The 18,803-nt window shown below is 40.2% G+C and overlaps 1 protein-coding gene across 1 annotated transcript; it reads left to right on the top strand.

The window, feature by feature from the left end:
• Window positions 1-599: 599 nt before the first annotated feature.
• Window positions 600-12,352, top strand: tmem88bl (transmembrane protein 88b-like). Its single transcript, XM_085158616.1, has 3 exons — window positions 600-968; window positions 2,145-2,439; window positions 8,615-12,352. The coding sequence occupies exons 2-3, from the start codon at window positions 2,146-2,148 to the stop codon at window positions 8,840-8,842; spliced, it is 522 nt and encodes a 173-aa protein (XP_085014742.1). The 5' UTR covers window positions 600-968; window position 2,145; the 3' UTR covers window positions 8,843-12,352.
• Window positions 12,353-18,803: the final 6,451 nt, after the last annotated feature.

Raw genomic sequence — 18,803 nt, 5'->3', positions numbered from 1 at the left:
ATTGGATATTTGTGTTAATAGGCTGTTAAATACATTGTACCTCATGAAGTGTCCCGTCAGTGTATGTGTTCGCCATTTATGGAGGTTTTCTAATTTGTAACTAATGGCTTAAGTAACGGCTTTGTATATGAGATATGTAATCTTTTCATAGTTTCTATCCTGAAAAAGAAAAACTCAAGTAAAGTACATATATCTAAAAATTCTACTTGAGTACAGTAACAAAGTAGTACTCCGTTACTTCCCACCTCTGATCTTAAGGTAAACTTAAACTGTTCAGTATCTGCGCTTTGCCTCTTAGAAGTATTTCCAGATGTAAAGAAATGATCACTCAGCCTTTGGTAAGTAAAGCTTATAAACATCAAACATCACTAAATGTTTTGGATCAAATTTTCTGCCTCAACAGTGCATCGCCGAGACGAATGTAAATCACAAAGCAGATGAAAAGAGAACGATTTTCCACAAACTGGCAACTAAGTATGAACAACTAATGTTTAAATAGTAGATGACGTTTTTAGGTGAAACTTTATAGAGAAAATGTAGCAACAGCGGTGACGTGTAACCATGACACCATCCTCCTCCTCCTCTGTGGCCCTGCCAGTTCACTTTACTTTGTCGTTGATAAAGGGGTCTTGTGAGACACTGCCCCCCCCCCCCCCCCCCACCACCACTATACAAACACTTAGGAAAAATAGTCCAAGCTGTCAAGCAACCGCGTGAGCGCGCATTTTAACATTGGAGAGCGCGCTCCGGAGTCGCTCGCTTCCGCGGGCGCACAGAGGATCCTGAAGACGCAGCAGCATCACTTGAGCAACGCAGGGTCCGACTCACAGGTGCTCCTCTGCCGCCGCTCTGCTCTTGAACTGGCACCTGCCGTTATATTTGCTCGAAAACTAAAAGTTCAGAGTCGATTGCTGGGAGAGAATTTTCTCAAACACACAGGGATTACCGCGGTTTACAGCTACATCAAGGTAAGAAAAAATAATTCTGCTTGTTTAGTGCGTGCGATTAGAAGAAAAACCAGTGTGAAGCTAAAATTAAAAAATAAAAAATAAATATGATTTTAGTGGAGTCAATAAAACCGACCTAGAGGGAGCAGAACATACGAGTGGCTGACAAATTAAAGGAAAACTGAAAGTCTTGGTAAGGTGTTGGGTCATGAGAACTGCTGCGGTGCACTTTAGCATTGATTCGTAGAGGAAGCATGGACACCACATTATCCAAAACACAATATGGTGGAGAACACTGCCTTACAAATCTGTCCAGAGTCACCCATATCAGTTCATTTGTATTGAGATGTGGTGACTGTAAGGTCACATGGGTCAAATCATTTTCTTACTCATCAAACCAGTCAGTGAGCCCTGGTGCCCTGTGGATGAGGGACATTTTCCTCCTAGAGGAGACCACTCCCATCAGGATTAAAGTGTGTAATCATTTAAACGTTGGTACAGAGGGATACTAGTGGACAAAAACAATTTGCATCCACAGCAAAACAGACTCTCTTATGTTTAAGGGTCTTTTACTTTCCTTTAATTTGCCACCTACATGGATGTCCATATGTGGTTTGTGTCTCTAGCTCAGCAGCAGGTCATTTAAGCTTTAAGTATTCAGTCATTCAAGTAAAAAAAGAAATGTATTTCTTTCTGGCTTTAGTGACAAAGACGTGATCGAAGAGATCGACCAGACGAGTGACGGGAAGATACTGAAAAAGTGTGGATACAGTATGTGTGTGTAGGTGAAGTCAATATAGGCTTTAAGTTCCCATTTCCATGGTCTGATGGGTTATTGGCTGGTTGAATGGAAAAGGAAAAGGAGGCAATTCAAGGACAGAGCTCTGTTTGCACCTCAATTATTTAATTTAAGTTTCAAAATTCAGCAGGCATGCATTTATAATTACAGCATCCAGCCTGGAGAGGATACTTTAGCTACGTATGGTTGTTTGAGTCAACATAATAGTGGTGATAAATAAAAAGAAATGGACTGGTTAAACATGCAGATATTGTCCATGAATTTAAAATAGGCTCAGTTTAAACAGCCACAGTAATGATGTGCAAGATTTTTTTTTTTTTAAAAAGGACTCCTGCAGCACAGCGTCATTCTGTAGCTCGTAAAGTAAAACATTAACTCGATCAGACGCTGTCTCACAGGATGTGCGGTATGGATGTGGACCTGGACGACGGCGGTTCTGCCGAGGAGGAGAAAGAGGAAGATTTCTGGATCGGAGAGGGCGTGAAGATGCTCCCCCCGCCTGTGGCTCACAGCGGGGGCAGCGTTTGGGGCAGCCGTAGGGGCAGGTGTGGCTGTGTGGCCTGCGGGGCGGCTCTCATCCTCTGGAACCTGTGCGTGGTCTTAGCCAGCGCTCTGCTCCTGGCTGTGGTCTTCTCTGTGGTGCTCCTGCCTGCAGGGCTGCTGCTGTATGCTGGTTTCCTCTGCCACTCCAGGGTAAGCTGTAAAAATCTGTAGCAGAGAGTACCACATGTTAGATTGCAAAGTCTTATCTGAGTTAGTCATGCCTGCGGATAAAATTTCAGAGAATACTTAGCAAAAGTTGATAGAGACACAAAGGGTTAAAACTATAACATTGGACACAGGATGCTGTTTAGTGGTGTTGGGAATCACAATGGGCCCCATCGTGCAGCACTTTAACAACACAAGATAATGGAAATTTCGATAGCCAAGTTATGCACTGAATTTTTTATTTTTACACCCCTTCAACACAGATTATGTCCCCCAACAGTCCTTTTATATTGTAAGAGTTTCCTTTCTCTCTCTATCTTGCCAAGTAGACTGAGGGAACCATCTGTCACAATGCAAACACACACACACACACACACACACACACACACTAAACAAACTGGAACAACTGCTTCTGTATAACTTGTACACTGTCCTGATTTACTGGACACAGGCACAGTAAACAGTCTGCCTTCTGTAACTGTATGTTTGGAAGAGTTCATTCATTTTCAAGGGGACTTGTTATGCTCATTTCCAGCTCCATGTTTCTATTCTTGGGCTCTATCAGACCTTGCATAATCCTTGTTTATCTGGTACAGGAAATTAAGGCAGTCCCTCAGTCTATCCTCTGTCTAAAACAAGCTGTTTTAGCTCAATTTCTCCATCCTCTAAGCTGACTTTCTTCTGACCGGTCTACCTCATGAACAAAAGGTTTGCACAGAGCTGGTAGCCTTAGATGACATCACACAGAGCCAAGAGTAAAAAAAACTCCAAGCTTCTGTTTCACGGGGATCAGTTGTTCATACGCTGATGTGTTTATTAGCCATGTTTAATCTGAGTGTCCACAGCACTAACGGTACATATATGACAGACAATAAGGAGAGCCTTTATTTTAACTTGTTTATAATTTGGAAGAAACATGCTTACGTGCAGAGATGCAATTACAATATTTTCTGTAGGAAGTAGAATTTAGCAACTAAAGAGGTATTTCCCTTGAGAGACCTTTGAGTCAAAACAGACACCTGATAATTAACCTACAGTGGATTTATTAAGTCATGGCTCCAGATAAATGGTAACGTTGCTCCATTTCTATTAGCTGAATTGATAAGCTGCTGTTTATTAAGTGACAACATTAGTGTTGCGTTTGTTACTTACATTATATCGCCAAAAGTATTCCCTCATCTGCCTTCACACGCGTATGAACTTGAATGACATCCGATTCTTAATCCATAAGGTTTGATTTGATGTTGTGCCTTTGCAACTCTAATAGCATCAAACTTTTCCCGGTATGCCTTCCACAGGTTTAGGAGTGTTTATGGGAATTTTTGATTTTTCTTCCAGAAGTACATTTGTGATGTCGGACACAGTTGTTGGACGAGAAGGCCTGGCTCGCAGAGGTGTTCTGTCAGGCTGAGGTCAGGACTCTGTGCAGGCTAGTCAAGTTCTTCCACACTAAACTCGCTCATCCATGTCTTTCTGCACTGGTGCTCAGTCATGTTGGAACAGGAACTGGATATGAAATTGTACAAAATGTCTTGGATTGCTGAAGCTTTAAGAGTTCCTGTCGCTGGAACTAAGGAGCCGACCCCAACTCCTAAAAAACAACCCCACACCATAATCCCTCCTCCACCAAACTTTACACTTGGCACAATACACTCAGACAAGTACTGTTCCCCATGGAACCAACAAACTCAGACTGACAGATGAAGAAATGTGATTTGTCACTCCAGAGGACACGTCTCCACTGCTCTAGAGTCCAGTGGCGGTGTGCTTTAAACCACTGCATCTGATGCAGCTGCTCGGCCATGGAAACCCATTTCATGAAGTTCTCTACACACTCTTCTTGAGCTGATCTGAAGGCCACATGAAGTTTGTAGGTCTCACGACACTATGCACCTCAGCATCCGCTGACCATGCTCTGTGATTTTACATGACCTACCACTTCATGGCTGAGTTGCCGTCATTCCCAATCGCTTCCACTTTGTTATAGCAACACTAACAGCTGACTATGGAGTATTTAGTAGTGTGGAAACTTTACAGCTGGACTTGTTGCACACTCCTGAGACCCACCCATTCTTTCACAAATGTTTGTAGAAGCACACTGCATGCCTAGCTTGATTTTACACACATGTGACCATGAAAGTGATTGTAACACCTAAATTTAATGATTTGGATGGATGAGTGAATACTTTTGGCAATATAGTGTATGTCTGGTGCCTCCACGTTTATAATGGAAGCATAAGAGGCTAGTACTTATCTAAGTGTACAAATGTATTTGGTTAAAAATACATATTTTGTTTGTATTTATGAAGTGAAAAGAAGATAAAAACAGACCCTGCAAAACAAACGTTTCAGGCACACATTTACTTGTAAAGGCTTAGCGCGCCATTAGTGTTCAGGGCTTTAATTTACTTTCTGGCATTTGCAAAGCAGGTGAAGAATTATTAGGAGTTATCAGAGACTCTGACTCTTCAAATCCTGCAGTAACATCTGACAGCGCTTCTGAAGTAAAACTAACAGAGGAGCTGGAAATGACTACTACAAAGCAGCATAGAAACTTATTTGAAGGCAGGCACAGAAGTCATGTCAACACTTTGAAAAGCAAGAAATGGATGTCTGATGGACGAAAAGATAAACATGAGGGACTGACACAGGCCTCGTGGTGCACCTTTCCATTGGGGAGGGTTGATGCGCACGCAGGGTTAGCATAGGAGAGTCAGCAGAAGAAAAATTGTAACCTGTAAAGCACCTAAAGAAACACAAACAAGTCTGAGTCATTTCAGAGTTAAAACTGAGGTTTTCAGGTTATGGAGAAAAAAACAGGAGATGCAGCTTTTGGAACATCTTGTTCAAACAGGCGAGTAAATATTCTGCTTCGAGGTTATGCGGCACCAACACAAACAAGCCTTTTTGAGAGAAATATCACAAAATTCATCCTGCAGCCAATCAAGGAAGAAAAACCTAAGTGTAAAGAGGGTTATATCTCCGAAAGGATAATGATCCAAAATGGAACAATGCACGACTTCATGAAACATCAGCTAAAGTGTTAAGAGTGGCCCTGGACTTCCATGGACCTGACCATCATTGAAAATCTCCGGGGAGATGTTCTGGGAGCATCCAGATCGAACCTAAAGTGATCTGCAACAGGAGTGGGTGAAAATCCCTGCACAGAGAGCCTCTGTTACCTGGCTATAATATTTGGCACAGTCTATTATTTTGTCCTATTTCTTTTTAATTAAATAAAACAATTAAGCTAAAATAAGTGTTTGAATCTGTTGCTGCAGGGTTGTATGTACTTTTTTTCATTAAACAACCAACAAGATATCTGCCCAGAGCTGCCCAAATATTTGCATACAAGTCTAAGAGTCAGTTCACAAATCATTTGCGAGAAGGAATCTGCACTGCCACTGAGTCTTCTTTAACTTCTCTGGAAGTTTAGGCAAGTAAGCCCATGCCATTTGTAAACAACAGGAGGATTATCTGTCATTAAGGTTGGCTCTGGAACCTGGAGAAGGCAAACAGTCAGCCTTCAGGCCAAGTCTTCTTGGCAGTATTTTTATGTGTACCTCACACCTTCCCCTCCGAGGTGTTCAGACATATCATCTGGGTTTGCACAGTAAAACAAACACGGTAACTTGAGTTTGAATGTTGGAGTTTTTCAGCATTTCTGACAGGTGCGGCTCTTCTTGTGTGAGATACACGAAAGGCAGTTAAATCAGTAAAGAGCAGTGGACCTGGCCATCATACCAAGTCAGGCAGGAGAGAGCTACAGTTCGGTCCTTAGCTTACCCGGTAGGTCATAAAATCAAAGCCTGGCTGAAGACCCTGGTTGTCTCAGTTAGGAGTGATTTGTGCACAGCCATGTAGGGCACTGCACACGAATTTAAAACATGCAACAAAGGGACACGGAACGAGAATATAATCACGATTAGGCCAGAGTGAATGTCAGAACAGGCCAAGCAATTACAGACAATGTCAGTCAGACTTCTTCCTTTTGTGGCAGCAGAGCACGAAGCGAGGGAAGACAAGACAGTCTGATTTGGTGCCAGCACCAGCTGTGCACAGACACACTGTCAGCACGACAAGGAGGGAAATGTACTCAGTGAAAGCATCACTTTACACTTCGCAGAGGGGTGTGTGTGCTTGCAGGTGTGTATTAAACACCGTTGTTGCTATGGTGCATTTAGAAAAAAATAACTTTTAGCCTGGAATTAGAATCACTTGTGCAAAAGAAATAGAAACAACTCTAGCAAAATGAGAGTGACTCTTTACATTTAATATGTCTTAACATGTGATTTAGTCATGAAAGTGTCTCAGTTTTTCTAACAGATTTGAGCATGAATAAAGTAAACACGTGTGAGACAAGTATGTGATGTACACTCGCTGGACACTTTATTTCAGCTTGCTAATACTGGGTTGGACCCTCTTTTGCCTGAATAATAATTATAATCGTTGATGAATGTAATTCTTGGGGGTATCAATTCAACAAGGTGCTGGAAATGATCCTCAGATATTTTGCTCCATGTCGACATGATAGCATCAGCTGCAGATTTGTTGGCTGTATAACCATGATGTTAATCTCCCCACCACATCACAGAGGTGCCCTGTGCTTCTTTGCAAAACCTCTCAAGCTCCAATCAGGCTTGATGGGTGTCAGAGAATTTCAGATCTCTTGACTAAAGTTCAGTTGAGTTCAAACCTAGGCTGTGGCTGAGCCGCTCCTTTGTTATCTTGGCCGTGTGCTTAGGATCGTTGTCCTGCTGGAAGATAAATTTTCACCCCATCCAAGGTCCAGAGCTCTCTGAAGCAGGTTATCATTAAGGATGTTCATCTTTCCATCCACCCTGACTAGTTTCCCACTTCGTGCTGCTGAAAAACATCCCCACAGCATGATGCTGTGACCACATGCTTCACTGTAGGGAGAGTATTGTGCCTGGTTACCTCCAGACATGACGCTTAGCATTCAGGCCAAAGATTTTAATCTTTGTTTCATCAGACCAGAAAATGTTGTTTCTCATAGCCCAAGAGTCCTTCAGGTGTCTTTTGGCAACCTCCAGATGGGCTGTCATGTGCCTTTTACTGAAAAGGGGCTGTGCCACACAGACCTGATTGGTGGAGTGCTGCAGAAATGGTTCTCCTCTCTCCGCAGAGCAATGCTGGAACTTTGCCAGTGATCATCAGGTTCTTGATCACCGGCTTTACTAAGGCCCTTCTGCCCTGATCACTGATAATGGCCAAGTTGCCAGCTCTAGGAAGAGTCTTGATAGTTCCAAACGTCTCTCATTTAGGCCTCCTCAATGTTGCAGAAATTTTTCTGTACTCTTCCCCACACCCATGCCTTGATACAATCTTGTTTATAGGCCTACAGACCACGCACACGCACTGTCAGCTATGGGACCTTATATAGGCAGGTGTGTGCCTTTCCAAATCATGTCCAATCAACTGACTTTACCTGTGAAAAGGCTGTGAATATTTATAAAAATGTACGTGTTATTTTTTTATTTTCCATTTGTAGTACATTTCCAAGAATCTTTCATTTTGTGTTTGTGTGTCAAAATTTGAGGTGAAAAATGAATTAAATCCATTTTGAAAAAGGCTGTAACACAACAAAATGTGGAACACATGAAGTGCTGTATGTTTTAAGAAGAAAAACAGTGACATTTACTTTCTTTTCAACTTGAAAAACCATTTAGTAAAAAGTGGTCATCAGATGTGTCTGAATTGTAAGCTCTTGTAACAATGTCACTGCGTCCTCACACAGGTGTGAGTTTCAGCTCCTAACTGTGCTTTTTTAGCTTTGTCTCTCTGCTTTTTGCAAGCTTCTGACTTTTACTATCTGACCACCTGCTGTCCTCCTCCTCCCCCCTCCTCTCGCTTGCAGGTGACTGACAGCTCCGAGGTTTACTGACAGCACTGAGCACACTCTTATCTTGCAGAGAGAAATAGCGAGGCAGGGAGAAACTCTGTCACGCCCACTGCCCACACAGTCCCACTACTGCACCCTCAGCACACATCCAAACACGCCTCATATTTAATAAATACAAATCCTGCCTATTTGCTTTTTCACAGATGAGATGGAGCTCCTGCTGAAGCCAAAGTGCTCATCACATGTTTTGGAGCACCTCTGTCTCAACTACTCTCCCTCCTGTGTTTGTCCTTGCAGGTCCTTGATGCACCCTCTGCCATCTGCCATTATCTCGATGACAACAGCTGCTCTGCCCTCATCATCCTGGGCTTTGTGATGATGTCTCCGCTCGTGGTCGTGGCGGCGGCAGTTTTCTGTGGGCTGCTCCGAAAGTTTCGACTCCTGCTTTTCATTCAGCCAATCAAGCGCGCCTGGTACAGAGGAAGGCTGCTAGACTGGGCGGGCAGCATCCACGCCTGGGTTTGATCACAACAGAGAAGGTGGTGCTGAGGGTCACAGTGATTGGAAAGATTGATTTGTGCAAGACGAACCTGAGGGTTACAGATGTTTTGCAAAAATAGAAACATCATTATAGTCGATAAGACAGTCATACAGCTAATATTTACGTTGTCAATGGTTGTAAAAACGTTTGACATTTTTAGAAATATTCAAGTCCTCTTTCCTCCTGTTAATTTTGGTGAGAAGATCAATATCACCCTCATGTCTGTGTGGTGAAATTGAAGCTGCAAAGACCAAATAATTAACTTAGAATGGGATAAAGACTGAAAACTTAGATTCAGGGTGAAACCCAAAACATATACATTAATATAAACCATCTAAAAAGATATTCCAGAGCTTTAGAGGTGACAGTAGGAGGATTAAATTAGCCTTTCCAGCTAGATGTTGCTGGGATTTGTGCTTATCAAACAGCCATCTGCCTTTAGCCTCCTCTTTGAGAGTGCAGTCACCTCTCACTGATCTCTCAGACAGAATACAAAAGTGTAGCTTCTAAAATGTCAAACTGTTCTTTCAAGACCAAGACCTGTTTTATTGTGTCACATATTTCTTTTTATTAATTTGGCTACTCGCGGCCCATTTTGGGTAATTTTGTGAATTGTTTTTTTGTTTTGTTTTTTTGAAAATGACCCTATGAGGGTTTGTTGGGTTTGTGTGGCTTTTACACAGAAACAGACCGGTTTTCTTAGATATGTAGTGCCATCTTACAAGAATCTTAAAGCAAAACACATTATGGGCTCATTATTTAAGTAAACCAGATGCATATTAGAACAGACGAGAAAAAAAACATGCAAACTTCTTGGAGAGTGAAGGATACCTGCTACCTAACTATGATTTTGTACAAAAACTCATATTGTTGTGATTTTGTATTGCCTGTTTGCTAACTACATGGATGTGTTTAAATGTGAGACCTCAGAAATGTGAATGTATTTGTGGTTACACTTAAGAACTCTCTAAATAAGAAAAACAGTTTTTTCAAGCATGCGATTAAAACCCCGTCCACACAGGGAACAATTTGTTCGTTTCACTCCCGGCTTTGTCTCTGACAGTTGGTCACTAGCAGACATTCCAGGTTGCCTAGGTTACCCTCTAATGTACAGTGTTGTGCAAAAGTCTTGGCCCACCCTTCATTTCTTTATGTTTTGCTTCCAAAAAAGCAAACTTGATAGTAATTTTTAAAAAAGTTTTCTTGAACATCCGTTTTGTTGTTGTTTTTTTTTGTTTTTTTCCTCACTCATTTTCAGTTGAATCTATAAAAATGCCAAAGATATCAAAGTTTGAAGGCATAAAATTGAATTTTTTGCACCAACAAGGTAATACCCAAAGTGCTATTAGCTAAAGATCTGGCATATCTAGGAAATAGGAAAACTGCAGCAAAGACCTGACACAGGACCTGAGTGATGCATCTATCCCTTCAGTTGATCCATCTACTGTTCATTCAAGATAATTTATTCAAATCATCAGTATATAGAGAGGAGGTCAGGAGAGATGAACAACAGTGAGTGTCTGCAGCCATCTGCAAAACAGTGGAGGCTCTGTCATGGTTTGGGAAGGCATTTCAGCAAGTGGTGTTGGAACCATCAGAAAAGCATCAGATTTTTCAGTGATCCCAAACACACCTCTAATTCAGTAAAAGCAAACCTGGCTAGAAAAGCATGCAATGAAACACACTGAAGCAGTGTGGGATCATCTTCACAGAGAACAGAAGGTAGCCAACATCCAAAGAAGAGCATTGAATGGCCTTCAAGAAGCCTGCAGAACTTTTCCTGAAGACTACTTAAGGAAAATACAAGAAAACAAGAAAGTTCAGTTCAAATAGAATTGTACAAGCTCTATACACTGCATTTCTATGTTTGCTTGCACATGTCTCGATAAATTATTGCACCCATTTGCAATTTTCTTAGCAAAATAAAAAGAAACAATGGGTGGCTTGAGACTTTTCCAAAGTTCTGTAGCTGATATTGTTGTCATGTGTCAATCAACGGCATTCCTGCTTTCTCATTTTTAGAGAAAAGCCCCAATCGCTCACCTGCGACGGGGCTTTTAGGAGACCCTTAAAAACAAGGCGAATCTTGTGAAATGCATCATAACTAGAATTACTCTTGCGGTTTTTGCAGAATATGATGTTGTCATTATTTTGACAACATCTAATAGGATTTTTTCCTATTAGACATTTTTGTAAGTTATGGCCTAAAGTGTTTTTTGTGAAGTCACGAGGAACATATAAGCTTTGATTGTGAGGATCATCCTTGAGTCGAAGTGAGTTTTTGTGCCAAAAATATGAAGCAGTTCCTTCATGATGTTCACATGGAATCATAAACGCCCACCCAGTGGCATAAAAAACTTTCACAAAGTTTTGTCTGTTAGGTGACTTAAATTAACAGTAAAGTTTATTCCCAAGGAGTTTTACCCAATGTAGCATCATCAGCAGTCATACCTTGTGAATGTGGGGGCGATATGAAACACATTTCATTTTAATGCTTCTTTTAGATCACATTGTGCCATAAAGAAACACCCTTCTTCGTGAACACAGCTAAAGTCGATAGCATGACAAAGTAATTGCCTTTCAGTGGGATCAGACTGTTAAAGAGGGATTTGAATCATCACATCAGGAGCTCATTGTGTTGCCTCTTTGCTTTCCGGTCCTTTAAATTCACCAGTGACACGCTGCACACCCTTTTATCTGTGTCGTTGCTCTATAGCTAAGTGTTCAGACTTGTGGCTTTGCCTTTCAGAAGGAAGAAATAAATCATATTTAATGATGGGCAGTGATTATTCATCCTCTGCCACTTGTATCATGCTAAATTATATGTATTTTTTAGCTTATTTATTTGTGTGTTTTGTTTGTGTTTATTAATCTGAATGTGCTCTGTTAATCCAGCCAGATAAAGAATGGATCAAAGTTAAGACCAGTGTTTTGGAGAACCGTGTAGGAAAAAGGTTGAAATAGTTTTTTTAATGTCACAGGGTTGTATACCACATCTAAATTACTGGAATTACTGGGAAAATTGCAGCAGCTAATTGAGGTTTATTTATTTTTTTGTTCAAAGTGAACTTTGATGTTATCAACAAAAAAGCATGTTCTGACCTTCCATCAATAAAAAAAAAGAGGACATCTCTTTGTCGGCATGTCTCTTTTGTGTTGTGACCTGTTTTTGAAGGTTGGAAAGCTTTGGAGATAGGGTAGTAACATTTACTTCTCACTTTCTCTCAAGCACACAAGCAGAGCACACACTTGGATACATTGTCACACTCATTTCTGAGGAAAACAATATGATAAAGTCTGCGATAAAACTGGGACACTGGCTGGTCACATCTGTGCAGATCAACAGAGCAAATGAGCTAATTAAAGGAAAATGTTGCCTCTGATTATGTTTTCGTCCAGTCTGTTCTCGTGATTTATGCTGCCCATTAATGCAGTTCAGCACTGTTCATATTGACAAATTAAAACTATCCTGTGGCCTGAAGTGCTGACATGCGTCTGCTTTCAGTAGGATGAATGTTTGTCTTGCAATTTGCAAAAGCAATCTTTAGTATCTAAAGGATGTAATTTTGCTTGAATGAGTCAAAACAAAATAGTCTGGAATCTTAAAACGTGTTTAGCCATGCCGCATGGTTTTATCGCAGTGTCGTCTCACTGCTGGTTAACTCAGTAATACATTTTCACCAAAAACAATAAAAAAATGTCCTTGCAGGCAGACATTTGTAAAAACACGGGTCCTTTTGAAAAGCTCACTGAATTCAAGTATGGCACTGTAACGGGATGCCACCATTGCAACAAGTCAGTTCACAAACTCTCTTCCCTCCTAGATATTCTTTACTCAATCAGTAAGTGGCATTATTGCAAAGTGGAGGCATTCAGGAAGTGCAGCAACTTAGCCATTAAATAGCAGACCACATAAAGTGACAGGCCATGTTCTCCGAGTACTTAGATGAATAGTGCATAAAAGTTGACAACCCTGTAGTGCGTTTTAAGCCTCCTCTGGCATTAACATCAACATGAAAATTGTGCACTGGGAGCTTTATGGGTTGCCTCACATGGGTTTCCGTGGCTGAGCAGCTTCTAAATTTATTGAAGATCTGCTGTTTAATGACAATAAAAAGGATAATACTAAGGAGTAAACTTTGCAAGACAATGTGCACTAATATTACTGCAGAGCTCCTGAGGGTGTAATGTGTTGGTGACCCAGTAGTTTTCTCCAAATGCTGCAGGGGCTCATTTTCAGTCCACATTCACCTTTTATTTTTCCAGTGGCACATTGTATTACCTAATGCTAGCTCAAAGGATGAGCAATCACACACAAAAAAATTCAATTATGTAGACTAAAGAAGTAAAGAAAAGAAGTATTACATCTGTAGAAACAGCCATGATTCAATAATAGTAAAAAAAAAAGAGTGAAGTGTTCCTAAATTAACATACTATACTAAAATTGGACATGAAAATTATTATTCAAACAAGTAAAAGCTGGTCCATATCGCCACTGAGGGTAAATGTGTGCTATAGTAAAATTTCAGAGATTTGTGACGCTTTCATGACAAACAGAAACAAAAAAAGTTGGTCAATAGAATTGGGAAAGAACTCTGTTTCAGTAAAATAGGCTCAAGGTCTAAAACATGTGAAAGGTAGTCGCCCAGTGTGGCTAGGCAGTAAATCGAGCCGCAATCATCCAGTCCATAAATATAACTCTGAAGTGCAGGCACTCAGCTTTAATTCAGTGGGATGAATAAAAAGATTGCATACAAATGTGAGGAACTAAAGCATTTTAACAATCCCGTCATTTCAGTATTTGGACAAATTAAATAACTCAAAATAAAATATTCATTTCTTATACTTGGTTGAAAACCCATGGCTGGCAATGACAGCCTGAAATCTTGAACTCATGGACTTCACCAAATGCAGGGTTTTCTACTTTTTAATGCTCTGTCAGGCCTTTACTGCAATTGCTGTTTGTGGCCATTTCTCTTTGAAGTTTATCCTTCAACAAGAGATCTGGTGACTGACTCGGCCATTCAAGAATATTCCACTTCTTTGCTTTAATAAACTCCTGGGTTGTTTTGGCTGTATGTTTTTGGGTCATTGTCCATCTGTATTATGAAACACCGCCATATCAATTTGACTGCATGTAGCTGGATTTGAGCAGACAGTATGTCTCTGAACACCTCACAATTCATTCGCTGCTCCTGACCTGTGTCACATCTTCAATAAACACTAATGTCTCAGTTCCACTGGCAGCCATGCACGTCCAAGCCATCACACTGCCTCCGCCATGTTTTACAGATGGTGTGGTATGCTTTGGATCATGAGATGTTCCACGTCTTCTCCTGTACTTTTTCCTGAACGTTTTTCCAGAACTGTGCTGGCTTTTTTTTTTCTAGATTTTTTTTCAGTCTTCTCTTTATTGTACACTTGGATATTGATGCGCCTACCTCCTGGAGAGTGTTGTTCACTTGGCTGGTTGTTGTGAATGGATTTCATTTCACCATGGAAATGACTGTCTTTTAAAAATCTGAAATTTTAAGCAACATTCAGACTTGGTCTGTGCTGACTCCACACATGCCCAGTTCTATGGATCCATCTTGTTGTCTTTAAAGTTTATCACCTTCACATATTTGCCAGATGGTCATGGTTAACTTTTTTCCCATTTGGATTAACTAGGTGGATCATGTGAGCTTTAGTGTTCCCCTTTCTCATGCTCCACTTCCTCAGTGGAGCATGCTACAGGGAAAATTGACATCTACCATAAGTCAATCTGTTGCACAATTTTCTGCCATTTTCTGCTGTTAAGTGCTTGGCAATTAGAAAAGATGTCCAATATAGGGAGGAAATTGTGGGAGGATGGAGCGGAGATTGAGTTCTGAAAGCCAGAAGCCATGACAGAAAGGACTCTGGTTTACTGCTAATAATAAAACAAAACAAAACATAATAATCAAGCTATTATTATATATTTGAAATTCTGATATCTCCTCTAGACAATGCTTCATATCTGATTTTCATCATTGATCATTTTCCAAATGGAAATTTTGAAGGATTTGTTTTAATAATTTTGAAGGACATTTATTTTAATATTCAATGCTGAACTGAGGCTGTGAATATTTCCATGTGTTAAGAGGAGATAATGGCATTGTTGTTTGTGTGAAAATGTGTATTTTTCATTTCTTCTCTTATTTATTTATTTAGTTTCATTAGTACTGGTAGAGACAAAAATGCCAGGAAAGTGCCATTAAACAGAACAACAGGGGATGTGCAGTGCATGCTTCTAGTGGTGTGCAAGACTTCACAGCTCCAAGTGTTACTGTACTAAATTTTACTAACCAAAGTGCCAATGTGAATGTCGTGGCAGGTTGTGGTCCAATAATCTTTTGACATGGCAAAGTTCCTGAGTGAAACAAGGAGTTAGAAATGGTAGGTTTTTATTGTTTAATCCTCTGTTTTTATGAAAAGGGACTTATGATGTGTGGAAGCAAAGTTTGACACCAGAGTTATGATAAGTTATACACAATATGAACAAGAAATTTATTTATTTATTTAATGAAAATGCTAAATTCATGAAAATCCTAACTCCAAGAATCTGTATTCTTTACAGTAGAGCATTTTTATTGTTTTGCACTTTCAAAGTATAATACTTAATCATGACTTAGAAATCAAAAAAATATGATGCAACATTATTTAGCTTTTTAGTTGGACCTTTAATGAATTCACAGATTCAGTTCACTTAGTTACATAAAAACACAACTGAACCTTGGTGAGGTGATAGATGAAGTTAATTGTCTTGGTCCTGGGTTGTCGGTGCTCTGTTTTTGGACTTTCAAGCGTTTATATTTTTCTCATAGTTCTGGGTTTTAGTATAGAGTTTAGTTCTTCTCTCAGTATTTCTTCTTCCACCTCTCGTGTCAGTTCCTCCCTGTGCCTACTTCATTCATGTGTCGACATTTCCCTGTTCAGTTCACTTCTCATTTACTGCTTTATTTTGATAGTTATTTGTTCTTTGTGCCTTGCTTCAACTTTTATTTCCCTTGTCTTGTTATCTTATTTTGTTCAGCTGTGTCTCGTTTTCCCCAGCTGTCTCACTCTCCCGATTGTTCTTCTGAGGGTATATATAGTGCTGTTATCCCCTTAGTCTTTGTCAGAGTCTGTTCTTGTGGTCAGTGTGGTACTTTGTGTATTCCAGCTGGCCCCCCTTCATGTCCCAGTAGTTTATGGTTTTTGGTTTTCCCGTTTGGATTATCTGCAATCAGCCTAAGAAAACAGCTCGCTTTTTCTTGTAATCAGCTTGCTTTCCACATCTGTTTTTTTGGCTTCATTCGCACTCCATTCAGTCTGCCTACAGATTGTGACATTAACAGCAGACTTTAAAGCTTTATCTTCAGGGTGTGATAAATGCATGTACAAAACCACAGGCCTGTGGTTACAGTAGTCCCTAGCATAGATAATATCTTTATTTCAGCAGTGCAAAGCATAGACCTTTTTAATGGTTGAGATCACTTGTCCAACACAATGTCACCTGCGATTTTAAAAGAAAGTAGACTTTTGTGATGAATATATCTGTTTAGATGAGTTCTATTTTTAATCAGTCTGTTGGGAAGTTATTCAAAGAAGTCATAATGCCAAAGTTGGTGTATGTAAAGGGGCGTCCACAGAGGAAGCCTGTGGATGTTAGTTGTGCATCTCTTTGTCACTGGTCGCTAGGTAACCCTCTAATGCATTTAATACCCCATTATATGTAAATTAACAATATGACACCGGTCACTCTCCTCAGATTTGAGAAAAGTTTAACTCAGCCTGACTGCTTAAGTTCGTAGTGAATGTTTCACCCACTGTTGTAGTGTGATTGCTTCGTGTGTGGACGCCACTTAAATGGTATGATGTCTAGTTAACTAGATTTGAAGAAACAAATTGTTTCTAATGTGAGCATATTTGTTATAACAGCATGGCACATGAAGTTAATGTGTCTATTTTTGGTCTCAAACAGCTTAGACCTCGGAGTAATAAACATGCCACAAGGACTTTTTTCCACAGAGAAGTATTGTTTTACTTAATAGCTAATCGGAGGGCAGATGTCACTTTTAAAGGTACTGATTGTCTGAGACAGTTGTTTACCTGGCTGGTTGTTTGCTGAATAGCAGACGCAATGCAAGAAGATAAAAAAAGGTAAGACCAGCATGTCCTCAGCTCCCTGTATCAGGCAGTCAGACGCTCCCAGCCAGGCATAAATGGAGAAACAACTAATCTGCTAAGCATTCTGCTTAATATTTGTACATTTACAAATCTTTGGGACTCAAGTGTTTGATCTGAAGTGGCCCCATTTAACCTCAGTTATTCTTCTGGATGTACATGGGTAGGTTCTAAACATAAATTTTTACTTCCCTGCTTCTCAGCAATAATCCTGCTGTTTTTATGAACATGCTGTTTGTACTGTCATTTAAATCCCATTCAGAGCAATGTCCTTGTGTTCTAAAGTGAATTACTGGAAAAAATCTGCTCGCTTTTCCACTTAGAGAGGAAATGGAAGAAGTCAGAAATGTTTGCTGACCTGATAAATGGAAATGTTCCATCTAACAACAAAACCCATTAAAAAACAGAAGAAATAAGGCGAGCCGTTTTGACTAAACGAAGGGTTGACTAAGGGTTTTAGAATTCAAATCTACTTGTTTGCTAAAGTTAGGAATACTTACATTTTAACACTGTCAACCGTTAAATGAGTTGAATGCGTTCTTGGAGTAATTTTGGTAGTCTGACTTTGCAGACTGATAAATGTCACTGAATTAAACATGAAAACATTAAAAAGGGGGTGTGCATCAAAGCTTGGATCCAAATGCAGACCCAATGGACAACTGTTTCTTTAGAAAAATAAAATCTTAATGGACAGAGTTTTACGAGGAGCGAGCGCCATGGGGGGTGAGTTCACTAAAAGAGAGGAAAAGGTGGATTAATCCAGTGAATGTGAGCAGGGACGTTGAGGTGAGAATGATAAGAACTGAATTGCTTACTTGGAGAGACGGAGAACAGTGGCAGAGTCAGCCAGGTAAATGAGAGAGTGGAGAGTGGAGTGGAGTAGCTAAGATGTCCAATCCTTTTCACAGGATTGTTGCGAGCAGGAGGAGAGGCGGGTAAGTGTCCAACAGGAAACATGGAGACTGAACCGGCCAGCATCAGAAGACCAGCCGAGAGGCAGGTGAGTACCCAGTATTGACACGACGAACAAGAACACTGAGCAGTATCATGGGAGATGATTTACCACCGTGAGGCAGCAGATGATCTGGCAAAGACTGGAAGCAAGAGCTGGTCTTTAAATGCTGCCTGGGAACACAGACATCTGCCCAGGAGGAAGGAACATGGACTCAAGGACAGGAATGGAAAAACATGACATTTTGTTTCTCTGCTGTTTCTTCAGATCTTTTAGCCGACTTCACACTGTGAGACAAGTTCTTTCAAAGGGTTGGGAAATATCAGTTCTTAAGTTAAGGGTATTAGGGTTTTTTTTATATTTGTTTAATATTTGTAATATTTATATTTCTATAATATTGAAAATTGTTTGATCTCGATAATGCAAATATGATGAATATCCAAAAATTTTAAAAAAATTAGGAAAGGATCAAACACTTTTTCACGCCAAAGTATAATTAGATACACATCCTGTACTGATGTGGATGTAAATGCTTCCACTAAAAGCAAAGAACAGAGATAAAGTGTGTTTCATTAGAGAAGTGTGGGCAGATCTTTAAACTCTGAACAGAGCCATGTTCGATGTTCCCACTGCTCTAAGCTCATTGACTCCTAGCTGTATCTCCACTGTTAAAAGGCATAAATGGTTTGTTCCCCCACTGAAGTGAAAATCGTTCCTTTAAAGATGCTATTACTGACCTCAGTCGTCATGATGCAGACATAACCGTCTTCCTGCACCCTGAATACACTCGCTATTATTGCCACATG

Source organism: Neolamprologus multifasciatus, chromosome 5 (genome assembly GCF_963576455.1).
Source record: "Neolamprologus multifasciatus chromosome 5, fNeoMul1.2, whole genome shotgun sequence".
NCBI classification, from domain to species: Eukaryota; Metazoa; Chordata; class Actinopteri; order Cichliformes; family Cichlidae; genus Neolamprologus; species Neolamprologus multifasciatus.
Note: the sequence above shows the minus strand (reverse complement) of the source record. Positions and strands in the feature narration are given on the sequence as shown.

Coding starts and splice junctions, on each gene's coding strand:
- tmem88bl (XM_085158616.1), top strand. CDS start 2,146: ATGTGCGGTATGGATGTGGACCTGGACGACGGCGGTTCTGCCGAGGAG. Junction 2,440..8,614: donor GTTTCCTCTGCCACTCCAGG/GTAAGCTGTAAA, acceptor TTGTCCTTGCAG/GTCCTTGATGCACCCTCTGC.